Below are 18,999 nucleotides of genomic sequence, written 5' to 3'. Positions count from 1 at the left end.
CATATTCGGATTACTGCTCCTTTAAAGTCTGACCTGTTGGTTTTGTCAGATTTTTTAAAAGATTTTAATGGGATTTGCTGTATCCAATCCCCTTTTTCGGCAGCGGAAGATTTAGACTTATTTTGGCATGTTCTTCCTTCAAGGGGTTTTGGGATTCTGTATGGGAACGAATGGTGTGCTTCCTCGGGGCCTCTTTTCTTTGCAGCGGTACATTTGAGTTCTAACACTGTGGTTTTGGATTTGCTGATAATCCTAATTTGGGTGGAGCTTTGGGGTTCTTGCTTTTCCAATCATCAGGTTTTGTTTCGTTTTTCTTCCCCTGGGACGGTCATGGTCATTAACACTCTTTAGTCCAAATTGGATATAGCTAACAAGCTTCTCCGACATATTGTTCTTAAATGTTTACGTCTTAATTTATGGCTGAGATCAGCCTTGACCACTGATTTGCATGACAATCCTGCGGTTTTCCTCTCTCACCAACAATGGAATCGTTTTCAGGAGGCTTACCCTACGGTAAACCGCAACGGGATGGTGGTCCCTTCCGAGGTGTGGTCTCTGATTCTAGATTAGCCCTAAGTTATGTCAGGAATTCGTTAGCTCCTTCAACTTGGGCTGCTTATGCAGCTGCTTGGCAGGAGTGGTGGACTTTTTGTGTTTCTAGGGATTTTAATGTCCTCAATAATAGAACTGATTGTGTGCTATCTTTTTGTGATGTTAGCCAATCGAAGCTTACGCCATTCGAGTTTGTCTAAGCTGCTCTTTGGAGTTTCCTTTTTTCTTCAGCTTTACGGAGGAACTTCATTGATGAGCCTTTTTCCTGTTAGGCAGTTCCTAAAAGGTGTGAAAAAGCTGCATTTTACGGCGGATGCGCGCCGGCCGATTTCTTTGGACTTATCGCTTAAGCTTTGGTTTTCATTAAAGGATGTTTGTTTTACCCCATTTGAAGTTTGTCTGTTTCATTCTTGTTTTGTCACTGCATTCTTTGGGGATTTTCGTATTGGGGAATTGATCTGTTATAGTCATAATAGGGCCTCTGGCTTGCAAGCGGAGGATCTCTCATTTTTGTCTTCTGCAGTGACTTTGCTGGTTCTCCGTTCTAAGACGGATCAACTTGGATATGGTGTAAGTATAAAGCTTCGGGAAATTCCGGGCTCTCCCGTGTGCCCGGTAGCTAATCTTCATCAGTGGTGTTCCATACGGCCGCACGTGGCAGGCCCCTTGTTTATTCATCAAAATGGGGAACCTGTTACTTGTTTTCAATTTTCTGCAGTACTTAAAAATGCCTGGGTCTTCTGAACTTAGGGCATTTGTATTTTTTGCCACATTCATTTCGAATTGGGGCTGCCACTGAGGCAGCAAGAGCAGGTTTAGGGGATATGCAAATTCAGCGACTGGGGCGTTGGAATTCTAATAGAGCTAAATTGTACATACATCCTGCTCTGTTGGTTTAACTGTTTTATTCTTTTATAGGTCCTATTATCATATGGATTGTTGGCCACTCATTCATCTTTTGGGCCCGATAGAGAGCTTTGGTCCGCTCTTATGGTGAGAATCTATCATTTGACACCTCGCAAGTAGCAATCTATTGGCTTGGGATGAGAGGCATGCGTTTGCCCCATGTGTGCCGATGCCTTAGTCAACTTTCAAGGGTCTTCCCTCCTCCTGATGTTATCTTATTGCACGATGGCGGGAACGATATTGGCAAGGTCCCAACCTTAGACCTTTTAGCGTATTTTAAGCGGGACCTGCATTTGATCAAGTCCATGTTCCCTGGGTCTTGGTTGATCTTGTCCGAGATCGCTCCTCGCCTTATTTGGGCTTCTGATAGGTTAAAGTTCATGGATAGCATCAGAAAAAGGGTCAACAGGTGTTTGGAAAGATTTTTACATTCAACAGGCGATATGTCTTATCGCCATGTCGATCTTGGGGGTTATCTTCCGGGTTTGTATAGGCTGGACGGTGTCCTTTTGGGAGATATTGGCCTGGATATTTTTAATCTTGGTCTTTAGACTGCTGTGGAATCTTGTCTTTCTCGGCTGTGGGGGGCTTCTCATCTTTGATGCTCAGCCTTTTGGGGCAAAAATATCCCAATTTTATTGGGATGATTTTGGTCTTCGGTTTTAATAAAGGACTTGTGGATTAAAGTAGGGTGGATTAAAGGACTTTATTTTGGAAAGTATGGTGGTTATGGTAATTTTGGAGGAATTTGAAATAAAATGGTATTTATTTAATTATTTTATTCTGTTTTAAACCTTAATAAAGCCTCACGGCCACAAGATTTTATTCCACATCAGTCTGAGTCAGTTTGCACTCTTTATATTAATTTAATTAATTTAAAAGGGAATAAGTGGGCCTTGTGTTCCCATGGCTGGGGGTGCAGAGCTCACTGATACCATTACAGTCCTGTAATAGGAGCCACCTGGGTAACAAGTCCATTCATGAAATTTCTTTCTACTAAATCTTCCCCATCAACTGTGAGTGAAATTGTTGAGAAGTGGAAGGAACTGCAGCAACCCCGTAATATTACAGAGCGGGGGGGCTGAGTGGTGAGAAGCAGAGGGCAGAAAAGTCACCACTGCTCTACTGACTCAATAACTGCAAAAGTCCAGACCTCCTCTGATAATATCATCAGCACAAACACTGCACCCCCGCTGGGAGCTTCATGGTAGCCATACACCACCAAGCACAATACGCTGGATACAGTGATTCAGTAAAAATCTGCCACTAATGGTCCAGAAACCGACCAGTAGACTTTAGTCAGTAAATGGTAGCCTGTCCTTTGTCAATTGAGCGTAATAAAACAATTTGTGTCTTATAAATATGTAATTAAACAGGTTGTCCAGGATTACAGGATGGGGCTTGTTTTTTTCTCACAGTGCCTTGTATATGGGTTGTGTCTGGTATGGCAGATTAACCCCATATACTTGAGTGGGTGGAAATTAAATGTGTGTCATGGTTTGGACAGGGTTCTTGCCCTGCACTAACAGGGTTAAGTGTACGTGGCCTCTTTCTGGGTCTGGGAGGGGTATTTATACTCACTCTTTACCAGGGTTCTCTGTCAGCTATACTGTTATTCTGGCTGTGTGTCTGACCCCCTGGTGTGGGTGTATACTGCATTGCTTGTTTGCTTCCCATGTATGACCCGGTCTGTCCCCTACTCTGTACTCCGTCTCTCGTTTTGGTACTATTGTCGTCTCTGGTTCTGACCTCCTGGCTTGGCTATCGTTACTCTGTTACAGTTTGTCCCTATTGTACCGTCTATTGCCCGTTCTGGTTTTCTGATCTATTGCTACGTCCTGACTATCCATTCTGTCTAACCCTTTGGTACTGTATTGCTATCTCGTGCTTTGACCCTGACTTGATCTGGTTTCTGTCTCTGTCTAAGCCCTTTGGTAACATTGTCCAGTAGTTACCCGTTTGGAAGTTTTCCTCAGCTCCTAGCTCTCTGGAGTTTAGACCACGCCCTCAGCAGTCACATGCTTCAGGTCCTGTGAGCCTGGAGCATGCATCGTCACCACTGCTGCCCCGCTCCACAGGTATTTTTGTGCATAGTTTTTGTGCTCAGGACACGCGCACTGGCTCAGTAAGCAAGTGCAGTGCGGTGTTCCTGACATTATAGCTGACCCTAAACATTTTAACGAGGTTTGCACTTCTTTTTCCTTGAATCATGGATCCGCTGCATGCTCTCTCTGAGCAAGTGAATAGCCTCACTCAAATGATGCAAAACCTGTCTGTGGAGCAGTGAACCCTGGCTCAGTCACAGCAACAGGTTCAGAGGGAGGTTGTTGATGCCATGCAGGGTTCTTTTCCTTCTGGGGCCCGGGGTGAGGGTACCACAGATGTTTTCTTAATCTCCCCTGAATCACCTGTTAAATTGCCTGACTTTTTCTCTGGGGATAAAAAAACATTTAAGGTTTTTATGGAGGGGTGCAAACTCTTCTTTTCGTTAAGGACACGCTCCTCTGGGGATGAGAGTCAGAGGGTTGGGGTCATTATGTCTTTGTTAAGGGGCTCCCCTCAGGCTTGGGCTTTTTCCCTTCCCCCTACCTCCCCTGAGAGAATGTCAGTGAATGCATTTTTCGAGGCACTCAGGTGCATCTACGATGAACCCGATCGTGTGAGTCTAGCCGAGGGTATGGTGATGAATGTGTGCCAAGGTAAACACTCAGCTGAGTGGTTCTGCTCTGAGTTCAGAGGTCTCCTGGGATGATGCTGCCCTCCGGTGTTTGTTCTGTAGAGGCCTGTCCGAATGTTTGAAAGATGCCCTGGCCCTTCATCCTCCACCGGATTCTTTGGAGGACGCTATGATCTAGGCTGTCCGCATGGACCGTAGGCTGCGGGCGAGAGGGGTCATGCTGCAGGAGACCCCTTTATTCTCCAACCTGAGAAACTCTGCATCTAGTCCCGAGCCCATGGAGGTTGGTGCCACGCCATTGAAGGAAAAAGAGAGGAGACGCCGTAGAAACAACCAACTGTGCTTTTACTGTGGATCCTCTGGACATTGGAGAAGGAACTGTCCTTCTTGCCCTTCTTCAGTGAAGCCGTCAGGAAAACGACTGAGTCTGGTTAACAATCGGGAAGGTTGCCCAGACTCCCAGGTACCTTTTTCCTCGCTTACCAAAATTCTGCTTCCAGTGGAACTAGATCTTACAGGCGGTCCGGTTGTGACTACCGCCTTTGTTGACTGTGGTTCTTCTATTAATCTGATCGATGCCAAAGTTGTGACTTTTCATAAGACAGGGACAGTCAGCTTAAAAGATCCTGTTAAAATTGTGGCAATTGATTCTTCTCCTATCACCCGGGAGTGAATTTGTTTCATGACTGATACATTTCCTCTGAAAGTGGGTTCCACTCACGTGGAAAAATTAAGGTGTTTTGTTCTAAATAATCTGCCGGCTGGACTGGTACTGAGTATGCCTTGGCTTCAATCCTACTATTGACTGGGTTACGGGGGAGAACATTCAGTGGGGTTGTATGGCTAACGGTCTATGTTGTAACTTGACAACTCTTGTCACCCCTGTAAAATCTGTGTCAGTGCCTGTCGGTCTGGAAGGTATTCCGGAGTACTTGAAAGATTTTGAAGACGTATTTTCCGAAAGTGAGGCTGAGGCGCTACCACCACATAGACCCTTTGATTGTGCCATTAATCTAGTCCCTGGAGCCAAGTTACCCAAGGCTCGCCTGTTCAATTTGTCCGGGCCCGAACATCTAGCCATGAAGGAGTACATTACCGAGAGTCTCCGCAAAGGGCATATTAGGCCTTCTGTTTCACCTGTGGCGGCGGGCTTCTTTTTTGTTAAGAAAAAAGATGGTGGTTTGCGGCCGTGCCTCGACTTTCGGGAATTAAACAAAATTACTGTGAAAAATACATACCCTCTCGCCCTAATTCCTGATCTATGTAACCAACTCACCGGGGCCAAGTGGTTCTCCAAACTGGATTTACGTGTGGCATATAACCTTCTAAGAGTCCGGGAAGGGGATGAATGGAAAACAGCATTCCTGACGACTGAAGGGCTGTTTGAAAACTTGGTTATGCCCTTTGGTCTCACCAATGCTCCTGCTGTTTTTCAGAATTTTATTAATGTAATTTTCTCTTATTTAATTGGTCATTTTGTGGTTATCTATTTGGATGACATTTTGGTGTACTCGGTGGACAGTCAATCTCAATTGCACCATTTGCGGATGGTTCTCATGAGACTGAGGGAGAATCATTTGTATGCCAAGTTGGAAAAATGCTCATTCTTCATGCAAGAATTATCCTTTCTAGGTTTGATTGTGTCAGGGGAGGGGTTCCGCATGGATCCTAAGAAGGTCCAGGCTGTTACGGATTGGATGCAGCCTCATGACTTGAAAGGGTTGCAGCGATTTTTGGGCCTTGCTAACTTCTATAGGAAATTTATTAAGGGCTTCTCGCAGGTGGTAAAGCCTCTAACGGACCTCACTCTCAAGGGAGCTGATGTAAAGAATTGGTCTGTAGCTGCAAAAAATTCTTTCATGACATTAAAAAAATGCTTTTCTTCAGCCCCTGTATTGGTACAACCCGACCCGTCAAGACCTTTTGTCGTGGAGATTTGCGCCTCGGAAAAAGGGGTGGGGGCAGTTTTGTCTCAGGGCCCTTCTACCCTTACTAATCTGAGGCCTTGCGCCTTCTTCTCTAAAAAATTTTCCTCTGCCGAGAGAAATTACGATGTCGGTAATAGGGAGTTGTTGGCAGTAAAGTTGGCTTTTGAACAATGGAGGCATTTACAGGAGGGGGCCGTTCATCCCATTACAGTCATCACTGATCACAAAAATTTGGCCTATATCGAGTCTGCCAAGAGATTGACCCCCAGACAGGCTCGGTGGGCGCTTTCTTTTCTCGATTTCAGTTTACCATCACATTCCGCCCAGGATCTAAAAACATCAAGGCTGATGCCTTATCCTAAAGCTTTGATTCGGTGTCGCCTCCAGAACCTCCCTCCTCCATTCTTCAGCCAGGAGTAGTGGTGGCCGGAATCTCATCTGAGTTACAGAGAGAGATTTTGGAGGCCCAGGCTCGGGCTCCAGGTGGTAAACTCCTGGGTAAATTGTTTGTACCGGAACGTTTCCATCTCGGACTTATGCAGGAATTTCACGATTCTATGTTGAGTACTCATCCTGGGATTGCAGCTACCCGGGGGGGGGGAATTGTGAGGGGTTTCTGGTGGCCCTCTATGGTAACAGATATTAAAAAGTTTGTGACTGTATGTGGGGTGTGCGCTCGTTCTAAAAGTTCTCAGTTCCGGCCGGCCGGGGAGTTGATGCCTTTGCCAATTCCGGATAGACCATGGACACATTTGTCCATGGATTTTATCACAAATCTTCCTCCTTCCAGGGGCAACTCGGTGATATGGGTGGTGGTGGATAGGTTTTCAAAACAAGCCCACTTTGTACCTCTCTCCGCGTTACCATCTGCTGAAACCCTGGCCCGTTTATTTATTCAGCATATAATTCGGTTGCATGGAGTGCCTATGAATGTGGTGTCAGACAGAAGGGTACAGTTTGTGGCCAGGTTCTGGAGGGCTTTTTGCAAAAAGCTGGGGATTTCATTGTCCTTCTCCTCTGCCTATCACCCACAGTCTAATGGACAGACAGAGCGCACGAACCAATCTTTGGAGCAGATTCTGAGATGCTTGGCCTCTTCCAGGCAGGAGGACTGGTGTGAGGTATTGCCCATGGCAGAGTTTGCATTCAACAGTCGTGTGAGTCAATCTACTGGGAAGTCTCCCTTTCTGATCAACTATGGGTTTAACCCACATTTTGGACAGTTTTCCCGCATGGATTCAGGTTGTCCTGGAGCTGAGGGTGCAACACAACGTCTTAGAATTCTTTGGAGGGAGGTTCAGAGGAATATTTCCAAGACCCAGGAAAGCTATAAGCGGTTTGCTGACAGGAGGAGGGGGCCAGGTTGAGCATTTGCCGGAGGGGAGAAGGTGTGGCTATCCACCCGCAATATCAAGCTTAAGATACCATCTATAAAGCTGGGCCCCAAGTTTATTGGCCCATACAAAGTTGTGGAGGTTGTTAACCCAGTAGCCTACCGACTGCAGCTGCCCGCCTCCTTTAAAATTTCTGATGTCTTCCACAGGTCCTTGTGCCTGTGGGGACAGTGACAGAGGATTCCTCATCCAATACTCCGCCATTGCTGGTATAGGGGCAGCTGGAGTATGAAGTAGGGCGCATTGTTGGCTCCCAGTGGGTGCGCCGGAGACTCCAGTATCTGATACACTGGAAGGGGTACTCTCTGGAGGATCGGTCATGGGTTCCGGCCAGTTTGGTGCATGCCGATCGTCTGGTGCGTGCTTTCCACGCCAGATACCTAGACAAGCCTGGGGGCCACTCTTTACCAGGGTTCTCTGTCAGCTATACTGTTATTCTGGCTGTGTGTCTGACCCCCTGGTGTGCGTGTATACTGCATTGCTTGTTTGCTTCCCGTGTATGATCCGGTCTGTCCCCTCACACTGTACTCCGTCTCTCGTTTTGATACTATTGTCGTCTCTGGTTCTGACCTCCTGGCTTGGCTATCGTTACTCCGTTACAGTTTGTCCCTATTGTACCGTCTATTGCCCGTTCTGGTTTTCTGATCTATTGCTACGTCCTGACTATCCATTCTGTCTAACCCTTTGGTACTGTATTGCTATCTCGTGCTTTGACCCCGGCTTGATCTGGTTTCTGTCTCTGTCTATGCCCTTTGGTAACATTGTCAAGTAGTTACCCTTTTAGGAGTTTTCCTCAGCTCCTAGCTCTCTGGAGTTTAGACCACGCCCTCAGCAGTCACATGCTTCAGGTCCTGTGAGCCTGGAGCATGCATCATCACCACTGCTGCCCCGCTCCACAGGTATTTTTGTGCATAGTTTTTGTACTCAGGACACGCGCACTGGCTCAGTGAGCAAGTTCAGTGCGGTGTTCCTGACAATGTGTTCTTTGTGCCGCCTTTTCTTTTCTTACCTGATCACAATCCACAACAGACTGAGAAGAAAGTAAATCAGAGTCGTTACGAGATAAGCCAGAGGAATGTTATAGGAAAAAGCAACCAGATTTACAGATGTGTTCTTGTAGTATCCATAAAACATGTACGTGAACTCCATAAAACCCTGGAGGAAAGGAAAATAAAGGAGAGTGACTAGTGTGGAAACTCCAAAAAGACACAAATTATTAGTTTTTTTTAACTTCCATCAATATGCATTATTTTACTGTCAGGTAACAGGATCCATACTACCCGATCAGATGTACTCACCTTAAGCACGGGTGCAGACGACCGTATTATTGGTCCGAGCGCGATTCAACAAAATATTGGGTCACAATTGGACCAGCGTTATTCTATGGGGCTGTGCACGTGTCCATTTTTTCCTTGTGCACAGCCTGTGCGAGGAAAAAAAATTTCTCAATTTGATCTGATATTCACGCTGATTACACTCTGATCACACGCCGATTACACGCTGAAAACATTCTGACCGCACTCTGATCAGAGTATGATTAGCATAATTGACCCGATTCTCTCGGATGACAGAATCTACGGTCGTATGACGCTTGCTTAACTCTCTTTACCCAATCTCTTGCTCTTTCCTTAGGGAGATCTTCCACCATCCATAAAGAAGAGTCCTTTGTTAATTGTCCAACAGCAGACCTAAAACTAGACCCTGTCCTATCCTTATGGTAGGTGCACGCAATGTCATGTCCAGGTAGGTGAGCCCATAAAGTTTTTCAAGAAGAAAACTCTTTCATATTTTATGTTTGATGATCGTTCCTAAAATATTTGGCCATTTCTACTCCCATTGACTCCAATGACGTTTGGCGAAAATGGCAAATACAATATTCGCCGCCGATCGTAAATGGAACCGAATTTTGAAAAATTCACTCAACTCTAGTCTTGACTTTTTTTTTATCTTTTACTTGGGTTTTTCCACATTTTTTTTTTAACTCCATTCAACAATGAAGACACCACTAGGGATTTTTCAAGCAGAAACGCTGAGATAATGCTCAAAAAGACACAAAAAGAAAGGCAAAGACGCCTGAGGAAGGGAACGTGCCCCAAAACATTGCCGCAGGAGCAGAGTCCGGTCCGTCAGACAGCGTCCCTGCTTCCACTTGGTGGCTGTTGCCTGGAGCAATAGGACTGGATGTACAGAAGTCGGAGTCCTTTATTCACTATGGTGACTATGATGAATATTGATTCTATGACTATATTCTGAGGTTAATGTAAAAGATTAAAATATAAACATAAAAGAAACTATTACAACAGACTGAATGTTTTTTTTCCATTTATTATATAGTTTGGACTTTTAGCAGTGGAGAAGAACAACTGCATTTCGGTATAAGCCTATATATGATAAAGTAATAAGATAATCCTTTAATCGTCCCACCATGGGGAAATTCAGAGTATTACAGCAGCAAGGCAGGAACAAGTACAGATACAGATGCATAAAGGCATTACATTGACAGTAGGTAGGTACATATACGAAAAAAAAAAAAAAAAAGATATAATCGGATTATCACAACTTTGGATCTATCAGTTCACCGTTTTGGACAGTGCTGGTTATACAGCCTAACTGCAGCAGGAAGGAAGGACTTTCGATAGCGCTCCCTCTCACATTTAGGATGAAGTAGCCGGTCACTGACAGTACCGCACATCTTTGTCACTGTCTCATGCATGGGATGGGAATCATTCTGCACCATGTAGCTCACCTTGGCCAGTATCCTCCTGTCGCCTACTTCCTGAACTGGATCAAGGGGGCATCCCAGGACAGAGCTGGCCCTTCTAATCAGTTTGTCCAGCCTATTCCTGTCCCTGGTTGATATGCCACTACCCCAGCACGCCACACCAAAGAAGATGACTGACGCCACAACAGAGTTGAAGAAGGATGCATGGAGTGCCCCCCTAACTCCGAAGGCTCTCAGCCTTCTGAGCAGATAAAGCCTACTGTGGCCCTTCCTGTACACTGCATCCAAGTGATGGGCCCAGTCAAGCTTATTATTGAGGATCACACCAAGGTACTTATAGGTATCGACTATCTCAATGTAATTTCCCTGAATGTTCACCACTACTGGTGGATTTTTTCCCTTGCGAAAGTCCACCACCAATTCCTTGGTCTTCCCGGAATTAATTCTAAGGTGGTTCCTCTGACACCACTCCACAAAAGCTTGGTCAGTGTGCCGCACTCGTTACAAATTTGATGAGTGGGGGTCTCCACGCTTCACTCACTTTGTTGAAACTGGGCGAAAATGACCTGTAAATGCCAAGAGTTAAAAGTTGTGTAAAAAATTGCGACTTTTCAAAGTTTTTTACACCGGTTTTCTGGTGAAAAAGCTTTGACGAATTGGGGCTTTAGTCTTGAAACAACTTACCCACCTTTGTGCCCTTTGATATGCTATTGGGCCTATTCAGATGAGTGGCCCTAGGAAATACAAATGCCACAAAGGCTCTAGAACACTTTGGCACTTAACCCTGTATACTCAGACTAATGTCTACCAAACCCGCCGATATCGAGGGTTTGGCTGACAGAGTATTGCAAATAGTGACCCTGGATAAATTGCTTAGTGAGAAGATAAGGATCTGGCACGTCCACATTTTGGACTGACTATCCTTTGGTTCTCACTGAGATAAGCCGTCCCTGGAGGAGCGCACAGCAGAGTTAGCATCCCTTTGTATGGAGGAGTTGGGAGAGACAGCTGCTGGCCGAAATACTGCGAGTGTATGGGGGGTTTAGTCTCAGTGGCTGCAAAATAAGGGTTCCTCTAGACTTGGATACTCCACCCCCCCATTGACCACCTTATACATTTTTTCTAGGAAAACTTTCTATTTGCTTTCAAATGGATTCAGTGGAGGACCCATCTAGTGGGAAAAGTTCTTCAGCACATGGGAAAGTCTTACAGCCATCTTGCCCTCTAAAGTCCAGAAGAAGATCAAAAAACACTTCCATAACACAACTTGGTACTTGGAAAGGGAAATACTTGAAGATCTACCCAGTCAACACAGGTGAAATACTTGAAGACCTACCCAGTCAACTCACATGAAATACTTGAAGATCTTCAAAGTCAACCCCCATGAAATACTTAAAAATCTACCCAGTCAACCCACATGAAATACTTGAAGATCTACCCAGTCAACCCACATGAAATACTTGAAGATCTACCCAGTCAACCCACGTGAAATACTTGAAGATCTACAAAGTCAACCCACGTAAAGTGACTTGGAATATCCGAGCTTACAAAGATCCATGAACAAACCTTCCCCATTTTACCCTTTTTTGTTGTTTATTGGCTGCTAAAAATATAAACAGATTTAGCATCGACGCATCTGTGAAAGTCGGCTCTATCAAAATCTAAAGTAATTTAAGCTGTATGATAAATACTTTGGTGAAAAAAAAAATTCAAAATGCCAGAATGTACAATATAAACTTATCAAAACATTGCACGTAAGCCAAGACAATATCAATAAAACGTCAGCTTGTCTCACCCCACCCAAAAAAAAAAGTTTTCAAATACCTCATTCATTGTAAAAATAATAAAAAATGGGTCTCAGAAAATGGCGACAGAAAAAAAAAATCTTTTTACAAATTTCACTAAAATTCTAAAATAAAAACTCTAAATATGTCTGGTATTACCGTAATCACACTGACCTGGAGAATCATGATTCCAGGTTACATTTACCACATAGTGAACGGTGTTTTGAAAATAGAAGCCACTCCCAAAAATCTACGTTGAAATTGCATTTTTTTTCTCGCAATTTCACTGCGCTTGGAATGTTTTTCCTGTTCTTCAGTACATTGTAGGGTAAAATGTATAGTGTCATTCAAAAATACAATTTGTCTCTCTTCGAAGAAGAGGAAGAAAAAGCAAAAATAAAAATTGACTGTGTCAGGAAGGGGTTAAAAATTGACATAGAAAAAAATAGACACCATGTCACATGAAGCACTTTAAATATCATCTGTTTTTACTCTCACCGTTCCCATTAGGGTGTCCATGATGAAGATGTAAAATCTCTCTAGTCCTTGTGGATTTGGATTGTACTTGTAAAAGCAAATATCTAAAAAGAAAAAAGAAAAACTTGCTTGTAAATACATCAGACATGAATATAATGTGCACAGGAGCCTGCATCTAGATTTCACTATACATACTGCACTGCATTACTAAATACTGTAGATCACTTAGACAGTGATGTAACAAGAGTCCGATGGGCCCCGGTACAAAATTTGGTCCTGGGCTACCATCTGCATGTTGGCTCCTTCCAGTAAATAATGTCCCCCATCCTGGCCCCCTCCAGTAATAATGTTCCCCATCCTTGTCTCTCCTAGTAATAATATCCCTCTTCTTGCTCCATTCCAGTAATATTGTCTCCCATCCTGGGCCAGATACCATAACAATGTCCCCCATCTTGGCCCCCTTCCTGGTATAATGTCCCCCATCCTGTGCCCCTTCCTGGTATTATGTTGCTCATCCTGTGCCCCTTCCTGGTATAATGTCCCCCATCCTGGGCCCCTTCCTGGTATAATGTCCCCCATCCTGGGCCCCTTCCTGGTATAATGTCCCCCATCCTGGGCCCCTTCCTGGTATAATGCCCCCTTCCTGGGCCCCTTCCTGGTATAATGCCCCCATCCTGGGTCCCTTCCTTCCTTTTCCAGCACATTTTCAAATCAAACAAACAATTATTCACATCTTACCCCACTCCCACAACATGTGGAGTCCTCCTCTATAGCTGGCACAGAAGTCTGCAGCAGACTTCATTGTGCTGGGGCACGAGCAGCGCGTGACATAACTGGTTATTCAGCGTCCCTCCTCCCTGCTGCTGAGATCTCACACCGCTAAGTACAAGCTGCAGCTGTCAGTCAGGCTAGGTAGGAGGATATTGAATACACTTGGACTCATGAGCTCTTTCACTCTATGGCTGGATTATAAAATGATTTTTAAAGTCATTCTGAGATAGAATTTCCAAAGGAAGTACACCATTCTCACCAGGTCTATTTTTTTTTTTAATCATGTGTGCAGTTTGTATTGATAAATGTTGTGACAGATTTGCTGTTAAAGGAAACTCATGTAAAACTTATCAGTTTTTGCATAGGGTTTCCTCAAACCTCAAGAAATAACACAGTAGTTTTGTTTTTCCGCTACATATATTGTGGCTTATTGTGACTTTATTGGAAACAGATTTGCATAATATCGTATTTGCCTAGAATAAATGGTTTAGTTCCTGGATACAATGATCCTTGTGTCGGCCCTGATTTGGTGCCAGCAGTTACGTACAAGCCTTTATGCAACTACAATACTATGTACCTGCAGCAAGCGAAATAATATTAATGCATATAAAACTATAAAAGTTGCAATCAGGGAAGTATAGGCGGTGTTGCCCGCAAGGTCCAGGTCAGATAAGGCTCCCGCATTGGTGCACACCAGCCATCACCCCTTCCTTGTGCAGTCCTGGACCAGTACAAATTTCTGTCATATTGACCTTCGTCAGTAACACGGATTGTAAGAGGTTAAATGTGCACAGCAGCTCTGTTGTAAACTAATGATCACTGGGGGGGAGGCGTTTATTTATTTGGATTGTCTGCACTAAATTAAACTGATTAATGCATTTAGGGTTTGTGCACACAGTGCAGATTCTCCAGTGGATTTTTCCGCACAAGATCCGTATCTCTTGGCAGAAACCGCAGGTGCGTTTTTTGCCGCGGATTTGATGCATTTTTTTCAGTGCGGTTTTGTCTGCAGATTTGTATGCGTTTTTGTAAGCTAAATAAAGAGATACGTTATTTAACAAAAAAAAAAAGATTTGTGATGTCATTTCTGTCCAACCTCCTCTTTTACATTTGTCCAACGCACACTCCATTACACACACAGATAGACGATAATAGATAGATAATAGATAGATATTGGATAGATACCGTAGATAGATACTGTAGATAGATAGATATGGGATAGAAAGATATATCTATCTATCTATCCATAGATACAGTATATCCATAGATATTTCCATAGATATATCCATAGATTTTTCCATAGATATATCCATAGATATTTTCATAGATATATCCATAGCTATTTCCATAGATATAACTATAGATATTTCCATAGATAGATCTATAGCTATTTCCATAGATATATCCATAGATATTTTCATAGATATATCCATAGATATATCTATGGATATTTCCATTGATATACTGTATACAGATATTTCCATAGCTATATCCATAGATATTTCCATAGACATATCCATAGATATTTCAATAGATATATCTATAGATAGTTCCAGAGATATATCCATAGATATATATATACATATATCTATACATACTGTATATCCATAGACATATCCATAGATATTTCCATAGATATATCTATAGATATTTCCATAGATATATCCATAGATATATCTATACATATATCCATAGATGTATCCATAGATATATCTATAGATATTTCCATAGGTGTATCCATATCCATGTTTATTAATAAACAATATGTTTCATTATAAAAAAAAAAATGGCGTGGGCTCCCGCGCAATTTTCTGTGCTAGAGGGGGAAAGCAGACGGCCGGGGGTCAATATTTGTAGCCTGGGAAGGGGGTAATACCCATGGCCTCTTCCCAGGCTATGAGTATCAGCCCACAGCTGTCTGCATAGCCTTTACTGGCTACTAAAATAGGGGGAAAGGCTATGCAGACAGCTGCGACCTTATGTTCATAGCCTAGGAAGGGGCAATGGATATTGGTCCCCTCCCCAGCTACAAATACCAGCCTGCAGCCGCCCCAGGAATGGCACATATTTAAGATGCGCCCATTCTGGCACTTAGCCCCTTTCTTCCCACTCCCGTGTAGCGGTGGGATATGGGGTAATAAGGGGTTAATGTCATCTTGCTATTGTTAGGTGACATTAAGCCCAGTTAATAATGGAGAGTCGTCAATAAGACACCTATCCATTATTAATCTTTTGAAAGGGTTAAAAAAACACACACACATAAGAATAAAGTATTTTAATGAAATAAAACACAACACAGTTTTCATATTTTTATTGCACTCCCAGATCCAAGCGACGCCCTCGGTCTCCTATAATAAAAAGTAAAAAAATAAACCAACCGTATACTCCCTGTCCGACGCAGTCCAATTAATACCACGACGTTCTCCCCTACAGAACAGTGACATCAGGTGATGCCACTGCTCTATAGGGCCTCCCAGTGATGAACTGACAGGAGATAATGCCTCCTGCAGTGCATCACTGAGGTTACCTGAGTTCAGGGTCTCACTTTACAGCAATGCTGCGTAAGAATTAGGGTTAGGGTTACGGGACGTCTTTCCCGGTGGCGATGGGATACACAGTGGAGGATTACCTCCACCTGTCATTTCATCGCTGGAGCCCCTGTAGAGCAGTGACATCACCTGATCTCACTGTTCTATAGGAGAAATCGCCGTGGGACACTCTTTATTAATTGGACTACGGCAGAAAGGTAAGTATAGGTTGGTTTATTATTTTATTTTTATTAAAGGAGATGAGGGCTTTGGTGAATTAGGTGATTGGTAAGTATGTACTCTATGTTATGTGTTGTATGTTATATGTATGTTCTGTATGTTATAAGTTGTATGTTCTGTATGTTTTTGTTTTACATTCAACACATTAGCCGGATAATGGGACTACTACTGTCCCATCATTGGCTAATGTGTCACTCATTGTCAGTGCAGCAGCCATAATCCCATCGGACAATGCCTGCAGCCCTGCAGACCCCGCCCCCGCACAGCCCCGCAGATTCCCCGCACAGCCCCGGCAGACCCCAGGACAGCCCCACCAGACCCCCGGACAGCTCGATGACCCCCGCACAGCCCCGGCAGACACCGGGACAACCCCGCCAGACCTCTGGACAGCCTGATGACCCCCGCACAGCCCCGTAGATCCCCCGCACAGCCGTGGCAGACCCCGGGACAGCCCCGCCAGACCCCCGGACAGCCCGATGACCCCTGTAAGACCCCGTACACAGTCAGGAAAATCCAGAGATGGCACTTCTTTTATCTATAGTTATTACTGACTGCACCTTATGTCTGAGTGGAGATGAGCCCCCCGAGTTGTGGGACGCTAGCAGTTTCCACCCATGTTACCCTAGATGTTACACCAATGCCTTTTGCAAATAGCAACAAATCACATCTAACATTTGATAAAACCACAATGACCAATAAACCACAGTGAACGTTGAACTCTGGTGGTTACGGATAACACTGCCCAGCCTAACCTCTACTTCATAACATAGCATGTAACCAGGACTTCACAGTATCATGTCAGTGCATTCACAGACTTTACAGAAACTCACCGCTTCCGTTAGAGATAACAGTCTGTTCTAAACCCGATTCATTAAAGATGATGTTAGGAATCACAATGAATCCGGCCACCAGGAGGAAAGTCACAAAGTTCATGAGCACCAAGAACCTTAGAAAGCTGAAGTATGATTGGATCCCTGTTCCAAATTGACCTGTAGAAGACAGAGAAATATATTTTCATGAAGACATTATTTTTATAAATTTATATACTTGCAGTCTATACGGTGATGTAAGCAGCAGTCACACCCAGGACCTTCTGTCACCTAGGAGGACAGCAGCTTTCATCATCATACATGGTAGATGTAAGGCGGTCTACCTTGTCTAAGCATTAAGAGATAAGCTTTACAACAGAGACCCAGAGACCAGGACCACAGTAGTCCATTGTCCTGAGATGTCCATTGCATACTATAGAAGAGTGTTGTGTGTATGCTCCGAGCCCTGTACAGAGGTCACTGTGCAGAGAGGGTGTAATTAATGAGGGTGGATCAGGTAATATGAATGGAGGATGTTAGTGCTATTATAGTCATCATCAGATGCAATATTTGGATTAGCTATACCCTCTTATTATCCACATACCGCCTATAGTTTGCAGGGTGCCTTTCCAGAGAACCAGGTACTGTAGACCACCCGATGTTACACTCTTGAACTTTCTGCTGGATCTTCTGTGTTCTTCTCTCCAGGACTCCCATCCTGCCTTCTTCACAATTTTTCTTTCCTGTTTCTTCCTGTATAAATCAAATATGCAAGGAAAAAAATTGGACCATGACAAATGAATGTGTGAATTTAGCCTTAGGTGCACTGGTTAGTGAGCTTGCAATTGGGCTAGTGCTTAAACACCGCAGCCAACCATAAAGGGGGTGTCAGGGACTTTAACACTGATGGACTATTCTTTCTACTGATTGCCGGGAACAGCTGATCATCGGAGGTTGCGGGTGTCGCTGTTTTAGACTTTTACATCCTGTTGTTTCAGTAAGAGTTTTCAGCAGGCTCCTTATCAGCAGAGACAGGATTACAATGACGAGTAACACCTCTACACACAGGATCCACCAATCACAAAAGGCGATGTCAAATCTGACCCTACTCCCTCTTCCTTCATAATGGCCTTTTCCCATTCTCATTAGACATTTCAATACAAAAGCTAGGATCAACATCTTAACATTATAGCTATGTACATGTGTTGTTTCCTGAAACAACAGAAAGTTGAGTCTAAAAAAAAAAAAAAAAAAAAAACCTAAGTGGCAACTGAGGAAATTATAAGCTTTCTAATGTTTTATTTTTAACACAGATTGTGATATGTAAAATAAAAAAATAAATAATTTCCAAAAATATTTAAAAATATATTAAACACAAAAACTGGATTTTAAACAATTTTTCATTTTTGTTGACGGCTTACCTTTAATGCTCCAATGCATAAAAATAAAGCAACACTAGAAGTAATCTTAATTATGAATCTCCTACCAATGAAGTCTGCAGTTCCTAGGCAGATTTATGTGTCTCCATGGTTACAAACGAACAAGTCGTACATTTTAATGGTTAAGTCACGTGTTACCTCCTTCCACCTTTCATCTTACTTTTTGCTAAATTAGATATAGAACATCAATAGAGAGTGTAAATTCAGGCCATGAAGAGTTTGGGGTCAGTTACCATGAAGACTCATAGGCATGAATAGGAACTGTAGACACAAAACGGAAGATATTTTTATTATTATTATTCAAAATGATTGGCTCAATGATGTTAATAAAAACACAAGTAGAAAAGTTACCTTATTTCTCTCTTCTTCTGCATAGAGCAGTAAAGGTCTTTTATGGGCTTGTTTTCATCCTCCAGCCACAGATCCACCCACTTGTCTTCTAGAACATTCTCCCTTGTTGGCGGAAAGGTTTCATCCCATGTTTGCTGTTCAGGACCCCGGTAACGTAGTGATGACTCTGGCGACTCATCTGTCTTCCACATCACATCTGCCGATTACATACATACATTTGTGGATAATGTTTTATCCCTTGTAGAATTAACCCCATAACTGTGAGTAGCGGAATAAAAATAAAAAAAGTCATCAAAAATGAAAAAAAAACGGATGACAAATCAGTTCTGTGGGTTTTTAAGTTTACTTTTATTTTAAAGCCCATTTCTAATTTTTTTTTTTAGAAATGTGGGTCAATGAGTAGCATTCCAAAGTTCTTATA

The 18,999-nt window shown here is 43.3% G+C and overlaps 1 protein-coding gene across 2 annotated transcripts in view; it reads right to left on the bottom strand.

Annotated features, from left to right (window-relative positions):
- The window catches only part of TMC4 (transmembrane channel like 4), a 67,359-nt gene that overhangs the window by 45,585 nt on the left and 2,775 nt on the right, over positions 1 to 18,999 (bottom strand). For both annotated transcript variants that reach the window (XM_073571035.1, XM_073571036.1), the window contains exons 2-6: positions 18,579 to 18,774; positions 17,393 to 17,541; positions 16,810 to 16,968; positions 12,462 to 12,544; positions 8,467 to 8,612 (exon numbers count right to left, since the gene is read on the bottom strand). In XM_073571035.1, the coding sequence (XP_073427136.1) occupies positions 8,467 to 8,612; positions 12,462 to 12,544; positions 16,810 to 16,968; positions 17,393 to 17,541; positions 18,579 to 18,774 (733 nt within the window). The remainder of the gene's footprint in view (positions 1 to 8,466; positions 8,613 to 12,461; positions 12,545 to 16,809; positions 16,969 to 17,392; positions 17,542 to 18,578; positions 18,775 to 18,999) is intronic.

This window comes from Dendrobates tinctorius, unplaced genomic scaffold, assembly GCF_039654945.1.
Source record: "Dendrobates tinctorius isolate UK_male_01 unplaced genomic scaffold, ASM3965494v1 ptg000028l, whole genome shotgun sequence".
In the NCBI taxonomy this organism is placed as follows: domain Eukaryota; kingdom Metazoa; phylum Chordata; class Amphibia; order Anura; family Dendrobatidae; genus Dendrobates; species Dendrobates tinctorius.
Note: the sequence above shows the minus strand (reverse complement) of the source record. Positions and strands in the feature narration are given on the sequence as shown.